The sequence below is a fragment of the Chiloscyllium plagiosum genome, chromosome 8 (genome assembly GCF_004010195.1).
Source record: "Chiloscyllium plagiosum isolate BGI_BamShark_2017 chromosome 8, ASM401019v2, whole genome shotgun sequence".
Classification (NCBI taxonomy): domain Eukaryota; kingdom Metazoa; phylum Chordata; class Chondrichthyes; order Orectolobiformes; family Hemiscylliidae; genus Chiloscyllium; species Chiloscyllium plagiosum.
In genome coordinates this window covers 88129528-88152647 of record NC_057717.1, presented here as the reverse complement: position 1 = coordinate 88152647, position 23120 = coordinate 88129528, and the positions used below count along the sequence as shown (strand labels likewise).

Genomic DNA, 23120 nt, shown 5'->3' with positions numbered 1-23120 from the left:
GCTCCTCCACCCTTGAACCCCACCCTTCCAACTGCAACAAGGATAGAACCCATTCCCCCCCCTTGCTTATTTTCTACCTCACTGATGTCCAGATATAGCACATTATCCTCTGCTATTTCCACCACCTACAGTCAGACCCCACCACCAGAGAGATATTTCCCTCCCCAACCCTATCAGCATTCCACAGAGACCATTCCCTCCACAACCTCCTAATTAGGCCCAAACCCCTCCACCAACCCACCCTTCACTCCTGGCACCTTCCCTTGCCACCACAAGAATTGCAAAACCTGCACCCATACCTCCCCCCTCAACCGCCATCCAAGGCTGTTTCAAATCTGGCAGAGATTTTCCTGTACATCCAAACACCTATCTACTGTGTGCATTCCTCTCTGTGGTCTCACTCGCAGAGTGTTTCGGGGAATGTCTGTGACCCACACTCACTAAACAACCCCACCGGCCTGTGGCTGACCCATTCAACTCTCATTCTCACTCCCAGTCTGCCAAGGACATCCAAGTCCTGGCTCCCCACCACTGCCAAATCCAAGCTACCCATCAGCTGGAGGAAGAGCCTCCCATCTTCCTCTTCAGGACCCTCCAACCACACGACATTAACTTTACCAGTTTACACATCTCCCCTCCCTCCACCTCATCCCAGATCCAACCCTCCAACTTAGCACCACCCTTTTGACCTATCCTAGCTGTCCATCTTCTTTCCCTCCTGTTCTACTCCACCCTCCCCATTGACTTATTGCAATTACCTCCCACCTGCATCTACCTCCCAGCTACCTTCCCCACCCAGCCCCACTCCCCCATTTATCTCCGATTCCCCCTTACCCCTCCATATTCCTGAGGAAGGGCTTATACTTGAGATATCGACTCTCCTGCTCCTTGACATTTTCTAGCTGTGCTTTTCCAGCGCCACACACTTTGATTGGAGACATGAGTGAGCCAGCCAGTGACAAGTTGGGTGCTGTACGCTCAGTGCTTTGGCATCAGCTATTCATAACATTTATCAACCATTTAGATAGAGAAAACACAGCTAATATTTCCAAGTTCATAGAGTCATAGAGATGTTTGCTTGGAAACAGACCCTTCAGTCCAACCTGTCCATGCTGACCAGATATCCCAACCCAATCTAGTCCCACCTGCCAGCACCTGGCCCATATCCCTCCAAACCCTTCCTATTCATATACCCATCCAAATGCCTCTTAAATGCTGTAATTGTACCAGCTTCCACCACTTCCTCTGGCAGCTCATTCCATACATGAACCACCCTCCGCTGACTGTACAAAACTAGGTTGGGTTGAGAGTTGAGAAGGATGTAAAGAGGCTTAAGAGCAATTTAGACAAGTAAAGCCAGTAGCTAAATACATGGCAAATGTGGTATGATGTGGATAAATGTGAAGTTGCCAGCTTTCGTGTGAAAAACAGAATGTCAGCTTGCTTATTATGTAAGTGTTTGCAGAACGGGGAAGGATGATGGACAGAGAGACCTGGTTCTGTCTGTACACAGCTTATTGAAAGCAAGCATGCAGGTGCAATCAGCAGTTAGGAAGGCAAATGTAAAGCATTCTAAGGGGGGGATGGTTGCCTTCGTTGGAGACTCCAGACCAGTGGTCACTACCTTACAGTGCTGGATAGGCGTTTTCAGTGGAAATGATAGGATAATGCTTCACTCACCCTATGGAATCCTTTACCACAGAAGGAAAAGACATTGAATATTTTTAAGAAGTAAGTTTTCTTGAGGCTAAAGTGTCGAGGAGTATGGGGTGAGAGCAGAAGTGTGGTGCTGAGATAGGAGGTCATATTGGATTGCAGAGCTAGCTTGATCAGACTGCCTACTTCTCCTGTTTTGAGTTTCTATCTTTTATCTGCCCAAGTGTGCCAAGTGGATAGGGACCAGGCAAAATATATGGTGGGGGGCTGCAGGTACTGGGACAGACTAAGACTGGCATAGCTACACCCACAGTGCTGTGAGGGCGAGAGTTCTGGGATTTTGACCAGAATGGACGGCAATAAATTTCCAAGTCAGGAAGGCTGAGCAGTTCAGAGTGGAACCTGCAGGTGGTCATGTTGCAATGCAATCTGCTGCTCTCACCTTTCTAGGTTGTAATCAATCAGTCAGGAATAGTCATGGATTGTCATGACACACCCAATTCACTTCGACTCTCAGGAAAGAAAATATTCTACTGTCGTCTCCCTCTTGAAAGAATGGGCATGAGGAGAGGTTTGGAGAGTGAAGTGTACGGTAGTGGACAAAGGAAAATCGATCCTGCCAGACAACTGTCGAGTTCAGCCATTGATAAGGAAGGAGTCAAGGTCACTGACCCCCCCCCCCCCCCCCCCGGCCCTGAACTGTTTTCAAGCTTCCTGATGCTTTGGATGAGGAGTACAGCTTAAAGGGGAGGGGGGTGGAACTGGAAGCAGCATTCGGGATTCCGTTGTGAATGTGGTTTAGTTCATGAGATGTTTCTCTGAATTATGAGTGTGATGAAGCAGGTAGCAACGAGTACTGTCTCCAACAGTTAATCTAACCATAGTGGGGGAACAAAAGAGACAGCCATTATACAATTGGTTGAAAGAATAGAGGCATGGACTATTTTCTAAATGAGGAGAAAATTCAGAAGTCTGAAGTGCAGAGAGACTTGGGAGTTCTAGTCCAGGATTCTCTCGAGGTAAACTTGCAGGTTGAGTCAGTAGTTAGGAAGGTAAATGCAGTGATGGCATTTATTTTGAGACCATTTGAATATAAAAGCAGGGATGTGTTTCTGATGCTCTATCAGGCTCTGGTCCGACCACATTGGGAGTATTGTGCGCAGTTTTCGGCCCTAAATCTCAAGAGCATGTTCACAGGAGGTTCATGATCTTGTCCCAGAAATGAAATGTTTAACATGTGAGGAACATTCAAGGACTCGATGGAGTTTAGAAGGATGAGGGAGGATCTAATTGAAGCATACAGAATACTGAATGGCCTGGACAGAATAGATGTTGGGAAGATGTTTCCATTGGGAGGAGAGACTAGGATCCATGGGCACAGCCTTGGGGTAGAGGGGAGACTTTATAGAACAGAGATAAGGTGAAACTTCTTCTGGCAGAGAGTGGGGAATCGATGGGATTCACTGCCCCAGAAGGCTGTGGAGGCCAGGTCATTGAGTATATTTAACACTGAGATAGGTAGGTTCTTGATCACTAAGAGTTATGGGGAGAAAGCGGGAGAATGGGGTTGAGAAACGTATCAGCCATGATTGAATGGCGGAGCAGACTCGATGGGCTGAATGGCCTAATTTCTGCTCCGATGTCTTATTGTCATAATGTTAGTGTAAATTCCTCCAGCAGGCTGAAGGTTAGGTGTCCATACCATTGTCAGTCAGGTGATTGGTGGTGACTTATTTTAAGATTTCAGGTTTTATAGTGACCTGTTTTGGAGGCACTGGATGTTACTGCACTCAGCATGCACACCCTCTGTTTCATGATATCTGGCAATGAGTGCGGAGGATTTTATGGTTTTCACTATAGCCTATCATGCAGACAGTGGCCTTTATTTAACGACCCCCCATGAATAGGTGAGAGAAGTGTTGAATTGAAGCATGGGCCATGTGACACCAAACTAACACATGCACACTGCCTTTTTTGTAGCATGGGGTGTCAGAGGTTTTTAGGTGAAGAGAAGTGAGATGATATTTTTAAAAATTCATTCACACGTTATGGGGATTGCTGTGAAGGCAAGCATTAGTGGCTATTGTTTTCAATTTTCCAGGGTCTCTGCAAGTATCAGTCAAATCTTGCTTGGATTTTTCAACACAGTCACTCTTACCTCACTTCTGGAAGTGAGCTTTTTTATTTGTTCATGTTTGGACCAAAGCTCCTGTTGGGTTATGGGCCAGGTGCCACAGGTAGAGCTCAAACTGAGGGTCTGTGATCAGGTTATTGCAGCTTGGAAACTCTATAGATGACACCTTCTGTCACTTTGCTGATAATTGAGAGTGGACTGATGGGGTGGCAGTTGGCTGCATTTGATTTGTGGACATAGCCAGTGCCTGTGCGGATTTCCTGCAAATGTTCTGATTCCTCCCAGATGTTCCAATCTCCTACAGTTCAAAGACGTGCAGGTTTGGTGTATTGGCAACTCTGAATAGCCTGCACAGCCCTGGACACTATAGGCAATATGGATTAGTCATGGAAAATGTAGGGTTAGAGGGATAGGGTAGGGAGGTGGGTCTGGGTGGGATACTCTTCAGAGGAGCAGTATGGACTCGATAGGCTGAATGGCCTGCTTCCATGACTCTCTGAATATCATTTTAATATAACTATCCTGAAATAGCTTAGCCAGGATTTGCAGCTGGTTTTGAAGCACAAGTCTTCAGTAGCATATCCAGAATGTGTTCAGGGCTGTAGCATTTGTGGTGACCAGTGCATTTAATGATTTTTGATGGGGTTAATCAAATCTGGGTGCTTTGTGATCATTGTTACGGAGATGATCATGCTTAATTTTACATTTGTTTTGCTTCATTAATTGGCTGAATTTAACTTCCCCAGATGTCATGGTGGAATGGTTTGTCCATTCTGTAGTGTCACTAACCCAGTACCAGAACTGCTTGCTTAATCCAGATAAAATGTAAGGTATTTTTGTTTATGTCCATAGATGCACACACTGTTGGACAAGGAAATGCTGGTTTTAAATTTGAAACCTCCCCATCTCGATTGTATGTAGCGTTTTCTGACACAGCCAGGTAGAAGAGAGAGATTGACAAAAGGTTAACAGGAAGGTTGAATGAGGGTGAATATTGCCTGTGTTCACACATGATTTCTGGTAAAAAGCATCAGGAAATGGTGGTATGGGTGACACTCGAGATTTTTTTTTCTGCGGCAATGTCTAAATGTAGTGATTCGTAGGAGTTGTTGAGTAGAAACTGCCTGTTCAATGAGCATTAGACTTCCAGCATTAGATTATCTGACGGCAATCACAGAGCATGTGTGAAAATACCTCTGTCGTGTGAGTCACACATGTGAACATGAAGTTCTAGAGCTGCAGTTTCTTTCTGCATGTAACGCTGCCAATGCACATTATTTTATAAAGAGCTTTGGGGCTCTGAGGTCCTTGTTTCTGAAACTGAGGCAGCGATAAATCTAAAAATCTAAGTACCCTTTGCATTTTAGGACTGACTCTATCACCAGAATGTTGCCTTTTAAGCCCTGTAACAACCAAAAAAGTCTCATATGGGCCACACCATAAGGTGGCTCCCTTAAAGTGTTACATATGTATGTGCATGTACTCATGAGTGGCTAGAGGGGGCATTAGATAGTGTAAATAAAGCCATTCACAGATTAGTTTGCTCTCAATGTGGGATCTGCATCTTACTGTCTAATGCCCCAAAATACTTGCGGCCCATTGCCCTTGCCTCATAAAAAGTGCCACAGTCATGTGTTCCTTCACCCGAAAGCTCGATATTAGTTGTTCAATTGTCTCTGTCACTTCCCACCACTACCCACAAAGTGTCCGTAATTCCTGACCTCTATCCCAAGCAGGTGTAATTATCTATATACTTCTCTTTCTCTGCCTGTCTTTTTCCCTTTCTTCCTCATTGAATCTCCCCCAATTCTCCTAGTTTGTTTGCTGTCACCCCAGCCTGCTATCCTGTTACCCTTCTTCCCCCTATTTAGCCTCTTGCTGTTCATCTTGACAATTAAGATCAGGAGGAGATCACTTGGTCCTGAGTTATGACGGGCCTTTAATTTGAACGTGAATATCAACAAACGCATCAACTTGGATCCCGTTTAACACCCCCTGAGAAAAGGAACAGGAAATTACATCACCATGGGAAATGATGTCACCATAGGAAATGACATCAGCCCAAGGAAACCCAGACACACAAATAAAAAGCAGGCCTTTTAACTAGTGCTTCATCCAGAGGCTCACTGAAGATGTTACCTAATATGGTGACGAAACGTCTGAAAATGAACCTTCCAGCTCAGCAAGCAAACCTACATCCTTGAACGTGAATGATCAGCACTTCACCTCCATTTCTCCATCTTTGCTGTTTGTCCCTTGATGGCCTTACTCAACCAAAACCCATGTATCTCATTCCCATCTTCAGTTTTGCTACTGAACATTCCAGCTTTAGTTTTAAAATGTTACCCTGTCCTTTGGAAGTCCCCGCTTTCGGTTTTAATAAAAAACTGGTATGTGAATGAAAATGGAATGGAGCTGAAATTCCAAACCTCGTATGTAGAAATATAGGGCTATAAATCCCAAGTCCTCTGATTCATGTCTTGGAATATCCAGATCCCTCAACCCCAAGTTCTACCATCTTCCTCTATTTAAATAGTCTGTTGCTTATCTGTTCTTCGTGCCAAAATAGGCAGGTTCACATTATGCTCCATTTGTCATGTTTGACCATTCACTTCACCCATTACAGACAATACCTCCTCTTGACAACTTGCTTCCTTCCTTGTCTCAGTGGTATCAGAAACTTTAGTGACCATCTGTTTGGAGAGAGAGAGGTGGTGCAGTGACAAACTATCAAAAGACTCAGGCTAGTCACTAGCAACAGGAGCTTGAACACCACCATGGCAAATGGTGAAATTTGAATTTGGTTAACAAATCTGGAAACAATCACTCTGAAATGGGGTGGCACGGTGGCTCAGTGGTTAGCACGGCTGCCTCCCAGTGCCAGGGACTCTGGTTCAATTCCAGCCTCGGGAGATTGTCTGTGTGGAGTTTGTGCCTTCTCCCTGTGTATGCGTGGGTTCCCACCAAGTGCTCTGGTTTCTTCCCACAGTCCAAAGGCGTACAGGTGGCTGGATTAGCCATGTTAAATTGCCCGTAGTCCAGGGATGTGCAGGTAGGTGGATTGGCTGTGCTAAATTGCCCATAGTTAGGGATGTGCAGGTAGGTGGATTAGCCATGGGAAATTCAGGGTTATAGGGATGGGCCGAATGGATTCTATGATCTACCAAATGACCTAGCAAACCACTTGGTTACATCTAATGACCATAAAGTCTAATAAAAGGAATGCAGCTGGATGGATCTGGCGTTGGTCATGGCATCAGAAACAACAATAGCACAAATGGTCCTTTTGGATCCTGCAGCTCTACTAACATTTGGGGACTTGTCCCATATATTCATCAAAGCATCTCCAGCCAGAATTATACCTTACAGACACTATCCCAGATACCACCACCATCACCATCACCATTCCCTAATTGGCAGCTAGATGGAAATTAGTCTGCAAGACCTGACTATTGACTCCAATTCCTATGTTTGTCATGATATCTGGTCCAATAGTGAGCAAGGAAATCTGCTGGTTAACACGATATTCTCCCTGCCCCGCCCCGCCCTGCCCAAACAAGCCCCCACCTCAGCTGATCCATGAGCTCTCCTCCATGTTGACCATTTAGAGGATCCACTGTACTCTGATTAGATTAGTTACAGTGTGGAAACAGGCCCTTCAGCCCAAAGATCCACACCGACCCGCAACCCACCCAGACCCATTCCCCTACATTTACCCCTTTTTACCTAACACTACGGGCAATTTAGCATGGGTTTCCTCCCATGACTGTGGGAGGAAACCAGAGCACCCGGAGGAAACCCACGCAGACACGGGGAGAATGTGCAAACTCCACACGGTCAGTCACCCGAGGCGGGAATTGAACCCAGGTCTCTGGTGCTGTGAGGCAGTAGTGCTAACCACTGTGCCACCGTGCCGCCCCCTCTGGGGAGAGGATTTCAATATCCATGACCAAGGCGAGGTAGCACCTCTTCTGGTACAGCCCTAAAGTCAATACTGGACTGGCTCCACGGCACATGGTAAGGGAACCAAGGGGCAAAAACATACTTGACTTCATCCTCGTTAACCTTCGTACAACTGCATCTGTCTGTGACGATATCAGTAAAAATGACCACCACCACAGTCTTTGTGAGGACAAAGTCCTGCTTTTAATTCGAAGGTGCACTCCGTTGTGTTGCATTACCACTGTACTAAACGGGACCAATTTTGAACAGCTCTGCCAAGCAAAGCCAGGCTTCTGTGAGGCAAACTGAGCAATAGTAGAATTGTAAATAATCACCATGTGTAGCCTCATGGCACAGCAAACCTCCCAATCTGCCATTGCCATCAGCACCAGGCATACCTGGAAATGAGCTGGCAAATTAGCGAAGCTTCAAAACAGGACCACTTGCGTGTCAAACAACATAAAATAGCCTGGACCAAGTGGCATCACTCTCACTAAAACAATCCGTAGACTCTGCAGTCTACCCCCATCCAGCTGTGACTGGTGGTGGACAATTAAACGACTCACTGGAGGAAACGATTTGACAAACATCCTCACCTTTGATGGGGAGCTTGGCACATCAGTTATAAATGGCAAACCTGAAGCATTTCCAAACCTCTTCAGCCATCAGTGCTGAGTAAATGACCCAATGAGAAACACTGGTGACAGCCTTCAGCCAATTCCATTTGAACAACCTGACATCACAAAACTGCTGAAGATAGTGGGTACTGCGATATTGACATTCTGGCAATACTGAAGATAAGGAAGGATGTCGTGAAACTTGAAAAGGTCCAGAAAAGATTTGCAATGATGTAGCCAGGGTTGGAGGATTTGAGCTACAGGGAGAGGCTGAACAGGCTGGGGCTGTTTTCCCTGGAGCGTCGGAGGCTGAGGGGTGACCGCACAGAGGTTTATAAAATTGAGGGGCATGGATAGGATAAATAGACAAAATCTTTTCCCTAGGGTCGGGGAGTCCAGAACTAGAGGGCATAGGTTTAGGGTGAGAGGGGAAAGATATAAAAGAGACCTAAGGGGCAACATTTTCACACTGAGGGTGGTATGTGTATGGAATGAGCTGCCAGAGGAAGTGGTGGAGGCTGGTACAATAGCAACATTTAAAAGGCATCTGGATGGGTTTATGAATAGGAAGGGTTTGGAGGGATATGGACCAAGAGCTGGAAAACGGGACTGGATTAGGTTCGGATATCTGGTCGGCATGGACAAGTTGGACTGAAGGGTCTATTTCTGAGCTGTACATCTCTGTGACTCTATGATGAGTGCTACGCAATTGGCCACACCCTTTTCCAGACTGTTCCAGTACAGCTCCATCTTCCTGACAGTTTGGAGAAAATGTCCAGGTATATCCTGCCCTCAAACAATGAGACAGTTCCAACACAGCCAACTACTGGCCCATCAGTCTCCTCTCTGACATCAGACTTAGCACAGCCAACAACCACTTTAATATCAAAAGCACTTGCAGAACAATAACCTGCTCACTGGTGCTTAAGTTGAACTCTGTCGAACCAACTGTCAAGTTCCCGACCTCAACATAGACAGAACAACAGAACTCTGAAACAGCAGTGAAAATGACGGCTATGCCCCACTCAACTGAATGGGGCATCAAGGAGTATTCAATGAATGGCAAAACACTAGGAAGCTCCAAGGGATCTTGGTGAGTTTGTCCACAGCTCCCTGAAGGTGGCTAAATAGGTTATTAGTGTAGTTAAGAAAATCTGTGTCCCGTATGCTATGTTGCAGGTGTACCGGACTTTGGTTAGGCCCCAGCTGCAGTACTGTGTGCAGTTCTGGTCACCGCATCGCTGGAAGGATGTGATTGCACTGGCGAGGATGCAGAGGAGGTTCCCCAGGATGCTGCCTGAGATGGAACATTGCAGCTAGTAAGACAGGCTGAATAAGCTTGGATTGTTTTCTTTGGAGCAAAGAAGGTCCTACCTGATGGAAGTGTATAAGATTTGAAGGAACAGGATGAATAGAAAGCAACTGTGTACCCCTCTGTCGAAAGGTCAACAACAAGGGGTGTAGTTTTAAGGCGATAGGCAAAGGTTTGATGAAAACTGTTTTCATCCGGAGGGTGGTGGGAGGTTGGAATATACTGCCTGAGAGAGTAGGTGAAGCAGTTAACCTCAACTTCTTAAAAAGCCTTTTAAGTGTCAACACAGTAAAGACTGTGGGCCTAGTGCTGGAAGGTCGAACGAGTGTAGATTTAGTGTAGCTTTGGCAGTATGTATTTTTTTTAGCTTAGATTCCTTACAGTATGGAAACAGGCCCTTCGGCCCAATAAGTCCACACTGACCCCCTGAAGGATAACCCATCCAGACCCATTCCCCTACCCTATATTTATCCCTAACTAATGCACCTAACACTTTGGGTAATTTCCCATGGCCAATTCACCCTGACCTGCACATCTTTGGACTGTGGGAGGAAGCTGGAGCACCCAGAGGAAACCCACACAGACACGGGGCAAATGTGCAAACTCCATACAGTCAGTCGCCTGAGGCGGGAATTGAACCCAGGTCCCTGGTGCTGTGAGGCAGCAGTGCTAACCACTGAGCCACCGTACTGTCCCTACTTGATGGGTGGAAGGGCCTTTTCTGCGCTGTAAGATTCCATGGAACCCTATCAACCCTGAAGTTGATGAGAATCGGAGAGGGGGATCCTCCATTAGTCGGAGTCAGACCTGGCACAAATTAACGTGCTCGTGTGTGTTGAAAATCATTCATTTTTAGGTGCAGGACATCTTTGCAGGAGTTCCTTAATGTCCTCAGCCCAACCACCTTCAGCTGCTTCATCAATGATCTTCCCTCCATCATAAATAAGGTCAGATACATAGATTCATACAGTGCAGAAAAGGCCCTTTGGCACCAATCCCAGTTTCCTGCACATGTCCCATATCAGATCTGATCAGAATGCGGGGAAGTGGGGATGTTCACTGAGTCCACAATAAGGCCTTGAACAGTACCCAGACTTGGGCTGACAAGTAACATTTATGCCACACAAATGCCAGGCAATGACATCTCCAAAAAGAGAGAATCCAACAATTGTCCCTTATTTTTCAGTAGCATTGTCATTGCTGGATTCCCCACTATCAATGTTCTGAGGGGTACCATTGGCCAGAAACTGAACTAGACCAGCCATATAAATACTGTGGCTATTAGAGCGGGTCAGGCACTGGGGATTCTGTGCCAAGTAACTTGTCCGCCAACTACAAAACACAAGCCAAGTCTGTCATAAACGACACTCCACTTGCCCTGCATGAGTGTAGCACGACACCATCCAGGGTAAACTATCACTGAACGTAGCATGGCTTCTTCAACAGCACCTTCTGAACCCATAACCTCAACTACCCAGAAGGACAAGGGGACACCGTCACCTGCATGTTCCCTGTCCAAGCCACAGACATTCCTGACTTAGAAAAAGATCATTGTTCCATCACTCTTGTTGAGTCAGTGTCCTGGAACTCCCTCCCTCAGGGTATTTACAGCAAATGAACTGCATTGATCCAAGTGGCAGCTCACCACCAATCTCTCCAGAATAAATAGGGAGGGACAATAAGTGGCCAGCTATGCCCTTGGCCCGTGAATGAACAAATAAAAAAAAGTTTCAAAGAAATTTGTTTGCCATATCCATATAATTGATGGGGATGATCAATAGTTGAAGCTGCAGTAACCCAAGCACAGATCCCTGTGGCCTTCCACTGGTTACAGCTTGCCAACCTGAACATGATTGTTTATCATTGCTTTCTGCTTCCTGTTAACTTCCAAATCAACTTCACCGACTAGACAGTACAAACATGGAGTGAGCAATCTTTTAACTTCTGTAGTTTTCATGATGACCCTTGAAACCCAGAACATTCTTGTGAATGAATATTGCCCACCAGCTTTTAGTCATTTCCATATCTGAGTATCCAAATCAATCTGTTCCTGACAGTTCTCTGTTTCCTTTACTCGCTCTTTTGCTGTTTGACTTTGCATTCTGGCCTCTCACTTAGAGTCATAGAGACGAACATCATAGAAACAGACCCTCAGTCCAACTCAATTATCCCAACCCAATCTAGTCCCACCTGCCAGCACCTGGCCCATATCCCTCCAAACCCTTCCTAGTTGGGAAGTTTGAAATTCCATTCAGCTTTCAATGACAGGTTATGCATGTCTCTTGTCACACTCGTGGTGACCTGCAGTGTCATCAGGACATTCACACCAGTATTACTCTGATCAGTGAGTGATGAAGCAAGTGTCAGTTTCCCACTTTGGGCAGAACCTGAAGCCTCAGAAGTTGGTGGTTTATCTTCTCTGTGTGTTGTTGCCTTTCACTAAGAGATTGGTGTATCTGCAGCTTTGCTCCATGTAACCACCTTTTGTCCATTTCCCTTTATACGTTGATTAACAAATATCTAGTAATCTGTGTGAAATTAATAATTGTTCAATTGTGGGAGTGAGGTCCAAGCTCACACTTGCCTCCCTTTCCTTGCATGTAGAAATGTTTTGTTCCAAAAAGATCTGGTTCTACTTTTATACTATATCCTTTGCTCCTAGAATATCCAACCAGTAGAAATAGTTGCTCTCTCTTCCCATTAATTGTTTGGGAATTTCAAACATATTGTCCTTAACCTAAAAATAGTAACATAGGAACGATGAGGCCATTCAGTCTCTCGAGCCAGCTCTACCATTCCTATCTCATGGCAGATCATCACCCTCCATTCCATCGTCTCTGGGCTCTCTCTCCCCCCACCAACCCCCCCCCCCCCCCCCACCATATCCCTTGATGACAGTGCACCTTGAGATTTTATCAGGCTCCATTTTGAACATGCTTAATGACTGTTTACATAGCCCTCCTGGACAGAGAATTCCAAAGATTCACTACCCTTTTTAGGAAAGACATTTCTCCTCAGCTCCATCCTAAATGGCCTGCCTCTTTAATAGGAGACTCTGTCCCCTGGTTCCAGATGCTCCTGGCTGGGGGAAACCTCCTGAGCCCTGTAACGTTTTGTAAACTTCATTAAGAATGGTTTTTATTCTTACAAATTCCAAGGGGTACAGGACCAGTCTGCTCAATCTCACCTCAAAGGATGACATGGCCATCCCAGGAGAGAGTGTGGTAAAGCTCAATTGTACTGCCTGTATGGAAGGTATCTCCTTCAGATAAGGAGAACAAAGCTGTTTACAATACTATAGTTAAAAATCACACAACACCAGGTTATAGTCCAACAGGTTTAATTGGAAGCACACTAGCTTTCGGAGCGACGCTCCTTCATCAGGTGACAATCACCTGATGAAGGAGCGTCGCTCCAAAAGCTAGTGTGCTTCCAATTAAACCTGTTGGACTATAACCTGGTGTTGTGTGATTTTTAACTTTGTACACCCCAGTCCAACACCGGCATCTCCGAATCATTACAATACTATAGGTGTAGTCTCACCAAGATTCTCTACAACTGAAGCAAGCCATCTTTCCTCCTGAACCCTCAACCTTCTGTAATAAAGACTAACACAATGTATATACCGACCACTGCAACGGACAGCTGGAGCTGACAACTGGAAGTGGCAGATTCAAACCACTATAAATGCCGGAGGAAAGATCACAGAAGCGCTTCACAGGAGGCTCCCAAGCACTGAGGATGTCACCTAGACAGGGGACGAAACGTCTGCAACACAATGTCTATCTATCTATCTCAGATTTACTCCATGTCCTGGAATCCACTGCCTTCTGAGTGAGTAAATTCCACAGATTCATGACCCTGGGAGAGAGTAATTTCTCCTCATCTATTTTAAATTTGCTATCCCTTACCATAAAACTATGAATTCACATTCTCGATTGTACCAGATGAGGAAATATAGTTTCTCCATCTGCTTTGTCAGTCCCCTTCAGTATCATATATACCTGAACTCCTCTCGTTTCCCTAAACACCAGAAAGTGTAGGCCTAACCTGCTCAATCTCTCTTCATGAGGTTAAAAATCCCACAACACCACGTTATAGTCCAACAGGTTTATTTGGAAGCACTAGCTTTCGGAGCGCTGCCCCTTCAGGTAGATTCATCAGGTTACCTAATGAAGGGGCAGTGCTCCGAAAACTAGTGCATCCAAATAAACCTGTTGGGCTATAACCTGGTGGTGTGTGATTTTTAACTTTGTCCACCCCAGTCCAACACCGGCTCCTCCACATCATCTCTTCATAAGACAATCTTCTCTGGATCCAATCAAGTGAGTCTCCTCCAAACTGCCTCTAATGCAACTACATCTCTCCTCAAGTAAAGAGGCACCGTTGTACACAATATACCCGATACAACCTAGGTACTGCAGATGCTGGAGATTAGAGTTCAGATTAGAGTGGTGTTGGAAAAGCACAGCAGGTCAGGCAGCATCCGAGGAGCAGGAAAATCGACATTTCGGGCAGGAGCCCTTCCTCAGAAATGAAGGAGTCCTGCCCGAAACGTTGATTTTCCTGTTTCTCGGATGCTGCCTGACCTGCTGTGCATTTGCAGGTACAACCTGCCAAATCCCCTCTGCACCATGCTGACAACACACATTCCCACCTAATTTTGTCATCTGCAGACTTGGAGAGGTTACTTTGGGTCCCCACATCCACATCATCAGTTGAGACTGTGAACCAACTCGGGCTCGAGAGCTCATCGTTGTCACAGCCCAACACCAGAGTGACCCATTTATTCCGAGAATCTGTTTTCTTTCCAGTCACCATGTCCCAGTCCACTGTGCTTTTTGTTGTTAATTTTCTTATTGAAAGCCTTCTGAAAATCTAATGTTTCATATCCACTGATTCCCTTTGTCTACTTATTTTCAGAAAGCCTCCCAACAGATTTGTCAAAAATGTTATTCCCCCCACCCCTTCAGATCTGACCAATTAGCATAATTATTTTCAAAGTGTCAACTTACCCATATCCTTTGGAACATTCTAGTACTTTTCTTGCAATTGCTGTCAAGCTAAAAGGTCTTTAGTTCCCTTTTTTTCTGTCTGACCCTCTCCCTTTGCTTAAGTAATAAGCAAGGTGTGGAGCTGCTGGTGTTGGACGAGGGTGGACAAAGGCAGAAATCATGTGACAAAGGAGCAGCGCTCCAAAAGTTTGTGATTTTAAACAAACCTGTTGGACTATAACCTGGTGTCATGTTACTTCTGATTTTAAACAGTAAGGTCATATTTCGACCTTCTCATCAAAAGGCTGCATTGCAGACTCTATATTTTGAAATATGGCCACCAATGCATCCACTATCTTTATGGTCATCTCTTTCAGCACACTTGGATGTAACCCATCAGGTCAACGTGGAAGGAGGCCCTTTAGCCCATCTTGTCCACACCATTCTACTCCTCGCTTTTCCTACGTGCTTGTATACTGTACTGTTCCAAGTGGGAGAAAGTGAGGTCTGCAGATGCTGGAGATCAGAATCGAGAGTGTAGTGCTGGCAAAGCACAGCAGGTCAGGAATCCTGAGGAAGAGCTTATGCCCGAAATGTTGATTCTCCTGCTCCTGGGATGTTGCCTGACTGGCTGTGCTTTTCCAGCGCCAGTGTTCCAAGTGTTCATCTCAATAGTTGTGAAATGTAATGGTTCTCACAAGTTCTGCTCTTCTAGGCAGTAGGTTCCAGATATCTGGTGAAAGAAATTCCCCTGAGATCTCCACTGATCCACCTGCCCTTACCTTAAACCTATATCCCCTGGCAATCAACCCCTCTACTGAGGGGGGGGGGGCAAGGTTCCTCTTATCGACCCTATCTATCCCCCTCCTAAGTTTCTAGCTCTCCGTCAGGTTCCTCCTCCTCTGCTCCAAGGAAAGCAGTTCTACTGCATGACCTCTCTCTATTAATGGCTGAATCACTAACTGGAGACAGCATCCTGCATCTCTCCACTGCAATCATATCCTGCCCTACAGTGTGGTCACCACAAGCATGCACAGTCAGTCCTCCAACTTTCAGCTTTGTTTACTTCTCCAATACGACTTTGCCTTTGAAACCAACTCTAATTTCTGTCAGTTCCTCGTTCTCACTGGCCCCTTGGATCTCTCTTTCTGACAGATTCATTGCATCTTCCTCAGTGAAGAGTGGCACAAAGTAATTATTTAGCTTCTCTGCCATTCGTGAGGAGCAACCCTTGTTTGTAACGTCATCCTTGCAATCTGGTCGGTATTCTGGTTAATCAACGTTGTACCTTCTCCAAGGCTAATCCGTCCTTTCTAATGGTTTAGCGCCCAGAGCAGCAAGTGTAGGTGAGCCAGGGTTTGAACAACTGAAGAATGACTTCTCTCCCCTTAGATTCAGTTACTCTCGATAGAAACGCCAGCATTTCACTCGTCTCTGGTTAATTCCTGTACCTGTTCATGCCATTTTAATGAGCGGTGTGTGAGGACCCCAAATCTCTCTCGATTCCTTTATATCTCACTTCTCACCATAGGATCATGTTCTTCCTTTTCGACATCTTCATTCATGCCTGCATTAGAAATCTGTTTGTTTCCGTCTTCCCTGTTCACTTTTTAAGGTTAATATCTCTATGGATTCCCTTAGCAGTGTTATTGGAACATTGAAATGCGTGGTTCTCTATCCTGTTATCTAAGTTGTTAGTGTGTGTAGTTGAGGCCCCTGTTGGACACTACTAGTCACACCTTTGCAGTTGGCAAACCTGTTCTTTAACCTGCTCTCTGTCTCCTGCCAAACATCAATTTCCTAATTAGGTCAATAATTTGCTTCCAATTCAATTTGCTTCAACCTTAGCTAATCATCTTTTAGAGCAACTTTGTCAATGCCTTCTGGATGACATCTGTGACTCCAGTCATCTCTTGAATAGCTTTAATTAGTTTTGTCTTGCACAATGTACCCTTTTTATATAAATCCAGTCTAACTCTGATCTGCCAAGTATATACAAGGTGTTCTCCGTCATGAATCGCTATAGTAATTTCCTGACAGCAGATATTAAGCCAACTGGCTTAAGATGAAAGGTTCCTCCTTTCATCTTAAATAGCACATATCATTCTGCTGTTTTCCAAGCTCTGGAACCGATGAGGTCCAGAAGTAAATTTTGAAGTTGTTTTCATGATTGCTTGAGAGACAAGAAGGTTTTAGAGGTTGTCATGAAGAATCTTTGGTGTTCTCGTGCACCATGACCTTAAGGTGAATAGAAGGCTACAATATATTCAAACATACTTTTTCAACAGTGTATCAGAGAGAATTGTTTGAGATGCATATTCTTTTGCACAGATGGCTCATAAAGATACTGAGCTGGGGATTTATTTGTGTGGCTGTGATATGTGCAATATTTATTCATTTAATCTGCATACCATGATTGACATATAAGAAACAGACCAACAAGCTGCAGCAAGGAAGAGATGCACAATGAGTTGTCTATCCTCTCACATTCCTGACTGACTGATCTGTTTTGTTTGTGCATCTCTCTTGTAAAAACAGAAGCTCATGGTTAACCTCCTTGTGATTACTAAGAACTGACTGCATTTGCACTGTAAATGTGAAGTGAACTTGCCACAGCAAGTTAGGGCTGCTACGTCACAGTGCAACTGTCTCGTTAGTGGCAACAGTTTTTATGATTGTCCTGAACATGTCGCACAAGCGTTATACTGGAATGCAACTTAAAATGGGAAAATCAGCAATGGGGCCTTTATTCATATTGCTGTTTTAATGACATGAAAGCCTTTCACGTCATTATAATATAGTCATACAGCATGGAAACAGATCCTGTAGTCCAACTCATCGGTGTCAACCAGTCATCCCAACCAGCACCCGGCCCTTTTCCCCCCAAACCCTTCCTATTCATATACCCATCCAGAAGCCTCTTAAATGCTGCAATTGTACCAGCCTCCACCACTTCCTCTGGCAGCTCACTCTATATGCGTGCCACCCTCTGAGAAGAAAATTACCCTTTGGATCCTTTGTCCTCAAGGTTTGGACTCCCCCCACCCTAGGAAAAAGATCTTGGCTATTCACCCTATCCATGCCCCTCATGATCTTATAAACCTCTGTAATGTCACCCCTCAGCCTCTGGGCACTTCACAGACACACCAATCAGGAAGGTATTGGTGTTGTGGTAACGTCACTGGGCTGGTACAATAATAGGGAATGGAGCTAAATGTTAGGATTGAGAGGAAGCATGCAAAGTTGGTATGCAGGTACAGCAAATAACTAGGGAGGCAGATGCAATGTGTATTAGTAAAGGAATTGAGTATGAAAGTAGGAATGTTTTGCTAAGTTGTACAAGGCACAGCTGGGATCACATCTGGAGTACTGTGTAAAGTTTTAGTTTCCTTTTGTTAGGAAGTCGAATGAGTGTATGTTCACTTTAAAATCCTGTTTTCTGAATTTTGGAGTGAATGTAATGTGCAGGCTCAGCCGTCCAAACAGAACTGATGGCCATGGGCTTTTCCAGAATAGATATGTGTAACAATTGGCTGTTAAAACAGCAACCAGAACTCCGGTATCCATTTGACAACAATTCAGAGTTAGCCAATTACTTTAAGTTATGATCAGGATACTAAAACCCAATTGAGTTTGAATTAATTGTTTGAGAACATCGGACCAATGAGCGGGTACAATGTTTGGGATATAAAAAAGAACGAGCATTTTGAAAATTAGTCAGAGCAGCTGAATAGCAGAGCAACCACCATAGAGGTGGAGAGCTAACTGACCATCTAAAATCTTGCTCTCAAAAAAATTAGAACACACTTTCCCTATAAAACATACTCACAGTAAAAAGAAAGAAACTGATCAGCAGATGGAAGACTGAAGACAGCAGACAGGACAGGGACTGTGTGGACTTGAGATTAACTTCATGTAATATTTAATATCTGTGTTATTGGAACAGCATGTTAATAGGATTGTGTTCAGTTAGGGAGAAGTGTGTTCAGTCTGTTAATAGTTTTATTCAGTGTCTGTTAAGAAAATAAGCTGTTATTTTTCTTCAGTGGAAATTAGGAGTTCTCTGTCACTCACACATTCACTCACATTTTAACAGATGGTGAGGCTTTCTGGGTGTTTGGTTTTAATTAACAGAGGGTATGACTTCTGTGTCATAACACATTATTTAATAAAAAGGCGTGTTAATAATTTAAAGCCAGTTTATTTGACTGATACTGGAATGGAATGGGATGGGGGAAAGTGTTATTACCCATAGATGTGGACCCTGTATTCATTTGGAGGTTAAGATGTGGTTTTGTTGAAACATAGAAGATCCTGTGAGGTCTGGACAGGGTGGATGCTTTCCCTATAGGAGATGCTGGAACTCGGGGACACCGTTTTAAAAACCAGTTGGTTTCCATTTAAGTCTGAGGTGAGACTTTGTTTTGTTTTGAAGGGTGAAGAGTCTATGGAGCGCCCTGCTCAGAGGACAGTGTGGTTAGGATTGTTGAATATTATTATGCCGAGTGAATAGATTCTTGACTCGGGAGGATGTTGGAAGTCTAATGGAATAAGAGGTTGGGGCCAAACTCCGATCAGCCATGCCTTTCCTGAAGGTTGGAGCAAGTTTGATGGGGGGAATGGCCTATCCAGCTTCTGATTCAGATGGCTGTATAAAACAGAGGCCACAGAAGATTTACTGGGTGTGACTGTCTCTGGGGTACATGTAGCTGGAAACTGGCAGATCACAAAATGTTGCTGATCTGCAGAGAGAGGAAAATTATTAGGTTTGTTTGTTTTGTGGAGCTGTTCACTTGGACTGAAGTTAAACTAATTCCCACCATCACCAAAGTACAATTAATGCACTCACTGGCTGCCCCTCCACTTTCTACCATGGACCTTCATGTGACAGGCAGAATCATGACCCAGAGGTCTTTGTCCAGTGAGCTCTCCCTTCATATTAAGTGTTTGCATTCAAAAGTGTGATGCAACTTGATGGGCAAGTTGTCACCAATTCAGACAGATGGTAGCACATTCCTCCCATTCGTTAATGTCAGTGCAGCTAGCTTCAGAGAGAGCTTCTGAATGTCCTCATAGCATTTCCTTTGGCCTTCCACTTAGCGCTGGCCATCTGAGAGTTGAGGAAACAAGATCTATCAGCTATCAGGTTAGAATCCCTGCAGTGTGGAAGCAGACCATTCAGCCCATTGAGTTCACACTGACCCTCCAAAAAGCATCCCACCCAGACCCACCTCCCACCCTATCCCTGTGACCTTGCATTTGCCATGGTTAATCCACCTAGCGTACTCATCCCTAGACAATTTAGCATGGCCAGTCCACCCAACCTGGGTTTCTTTGGACTGTGGGAGGAAAGATGAGCCCCTGGCAGAAGCCCACACAGGCATGGGGAGAATGTGCAAACCCCACACAGACAGTCACCTGAAGGTGGAATCGAACCTGGGTCCCTGGCGCTGTCAGGTAGCATTGCGAACCACTGAGCCACTGTACCACCTGTGTTCCGGTCGTCAGAGTTAATTTTACTGCAGGGTTTCCTAATTGCTGTGGAGCTGGGTTCAAAAAAGAACATTAACGTTTCTGAAGAACATCTGTTGAATCTTGAGGATATAGCAGAGGCATTGCTGGTGGAATTTCCCTATTGCTGATGCTCTTCAGTCTTGAAGCCACTAGAGTTTAGGGCATGCATGGAGCCTGGCCTAGGAGTATGAGTCAGCACATCTGTGATGTAGAATCTGATCACTATGAACACTGATGTCAGTTGTAGGTTACACATAATCCCCATCCTAATTCCACAAATCAACAACTTGCTTTGACTTACTAAACATCTGTATGTAAGCATTCACTGCAATTCAACCATCCAGGTCCTGAAACATTATTGTTTAACTGTTGGTCCGTTTGCTTTCAGCAGTTTGTGGTACAGAATTAATTGGAGGGAGAGAGTGAGCTGAAAAGCAAAAGATCCAGCTCTCTCCCCTCTTGCTGTGAAATGCTCAGTTCCACATTCTAGCCGTTGTGCTTCTTTCCAGAGAAACCAGCAGGTCACCCAGTAACTGATCGAGAGAGAACAAGTCCACATTTTGAGTATAATCTTCTATCAAAAGGAAAGCTTTTCAAAAACAAATGATCAATATAATGTGACATCTACTAAGAAGAATTTTTCCAAGCTTCATCCCAAGTTCATTCTGAAGAATTTTACAACCCACCATCTCTTGCAGCAGTGAAACTGAAACTGTGCGTGTGTTGTATTTAGCTCACCTTTTGTCAGATCCCTGAACATTAGGTGTTATTAGAAGGGAAATAATCTTTGAGAAAAGTAGAAGATACCAGTCAGTCTACACTGGGTTCTTCATACCTGGAACCAAGCATCAGCAGTTGGAGGTTAATTCTTTCTAACTGACTCTGAAATGTTGGACACCCACAAGGAGGACTGTTGTTTTGGTTTTAATCACTCGTGGGCGTCACTGGCTGGCCAGCACTTATTGCCCTTGAACAGCTGCAGTCCATTTGCTGTAGGGTGGACCCGCAATATTCATAAGGAGGAAATTTCCAGAAAATAAAATTTTTAAAAAGCAGTGACATTACCTGCTTCTGTAAAGCCTTCCAGAACATTGCTATGTCAGAATTACTGCCTCAGGCAGCACTTCATATTGTACAGCAACTGTGTAATCCTGAAATAACACCAAAGCAGGATGATATCAGAGCTGCACTCAAAGATTTGAAATGATTTGAAATATCTCAGTCCAGGGAGTAAGAAGTGTGCGGCAGTAAGGTGGCATTGAGTTTTAAGAGTCAGCTATGTACTAAAGCATCATTTTAACCAACAAGAAATAATTCAGTTCCATACAACAGATTCAATGATGAGTACTGTTGCAGCATACATTAAATGCAGTGTTTATTTTAATACTGTTCACTCATGGGATGTGAGCATTGCTGGCTAGGCCAGAATTTATTGCTGTTCCTAATTGCCCAGAGGGCAGTTAGAATCAACCACGTTGCGTTGGGTCTAGAATCGCACGTCAGCTAGAGCAGGTAAGGATGTTAGTGAGTCAGCTGTGTGTTTCTGACAATCAACACTGGTTTTGTGTCCATCACACGACTCTTAATTCCAGACTTTTAATTTAATCCAAGTTCTATCTGCTATGGCTGGGTTTGAGCCCAGGTCATTGCCAGGGTCTCTGGATTAGTAATATAGCTGTAAATGCCACTAGGCCATTGCCCACCGCTCCGCCCCTTCCGGTGGTTAAATAACTAACAGGAATCGTGGATCAGTTCAGCTTTCCACACAACAACATTAACTACTCATTTACAGACTTCCCACATATTTGAGTTGATCTTTCTCTGCATCTTCTGTAACTATAACACTGTGTTCTGCTCAATTACCCGGAAATACTTATGTAAGGTATGATTTGCCTGGTTAGCATGCAAAACAATACTTTTCACTGTATCTCAGTACATGTGGCAGTAATAAATCAAATCAAATAGTTCATTCAGATCATGGGGTGGGGCGGGAAGTGACGAAGAGTTGTTGGGTCGTCGGAAGAGTGGAATGTGCGTGCGTGCCTGGTAAAGGTAAGCTGCTACTTTTGGAAGGAGGAAGATTTGGAGATCTCACTGCCTGAGACTGCTTATTAATGCCTAGGCATTCTTTTTAAAAAGAATGACAACGGCCAATATCGCGGTAGTGTTCCATTTAGGACTGAGACCCTGAGTTGCTGAATACCCTGCGTGTGTGTCAATAGATGCTGTCATGATATGGCTGTCTTTAGGCTGCTTGAACCTTTTTTTGTAAACCATTTTAATTTATTTATTCCAGAGAAACAGCTCGCTTCCTGATGAGAACAACATAATCCGCTTGCAGGAAGAGCTAAAAGCACTGAAGCTGCGTGAGGCAGAGGCGGTGACTTCGATGAAAGAACTCCACCAAAAGGTGAAGGATTTGGATGAACACTGGCAGGTAAGCCAGACGTGACTGCATACGGTCAGCCCTTCTCCCATTCAAGCCATTACTGTCGTAGTCAGTTCCATATGGGACCTTGTCTTGCTGATATGATCAGAATCGCACAGTGTAAGGGCTCTGTTGTCGAAGCAGATGATGTACACCGGGCCATAGAGCTTTTGCCCCAATGTACAAAGCATCTTACACCGTTGGTGAGCATCTCTCATGTTGAACTGAACTATTTTCAGCGACATCTCGCCAGGACTGGAGGTCGATGGAAGGATTCCCCGAGGAAGAATGCCACCAATGAGCTGCACAACGAGCTGTTGACAGTCCGGTTTAGTGAAGCCCAGGCTCACGCTGAACTGAGGGAACTGAGACACACCGTGCTGGAGCTGGAGGCACAGGTACTGACTGGCGTGAGCTCACTCACACACACCTACACACACACACACCCCGTGCTGGAACTGGAGGCACAGGTACTGACTGGCATGAGCTCGCTCGCTCACACACACCTACACACACACACACC

At 44.8% G+C, this 23120-nt stretch overlaps 1 protein-coding gene across 9 annotated transcripts in view; it reads left to right on the top strand.

Annotated features, from left to right (window-relative positions):
• LOC122552164 (EVI5-like protein) overlaps nt 1-23120 on the top strand; it is a 264526-nt gene that overhangs the window by 178187 nt on the left and 63219 nt on the right. For all 9 annotated transcript variants that reach the window (XM_043694689.1, XM_043694685.1, XM_043694688.1 and 6 more), the window contains 2 exons: nt 22466-22606; nt 22837-22995. In XM_043694689.1, coding sequence (XP_043550624.1) covers nt 22466-22606; nt 22837-22995 — 300 coding nt within the window. The remainder of the gene's footprint in view (nt 1-22465; nt 22607-22836; nt 22996-23120) is intronic.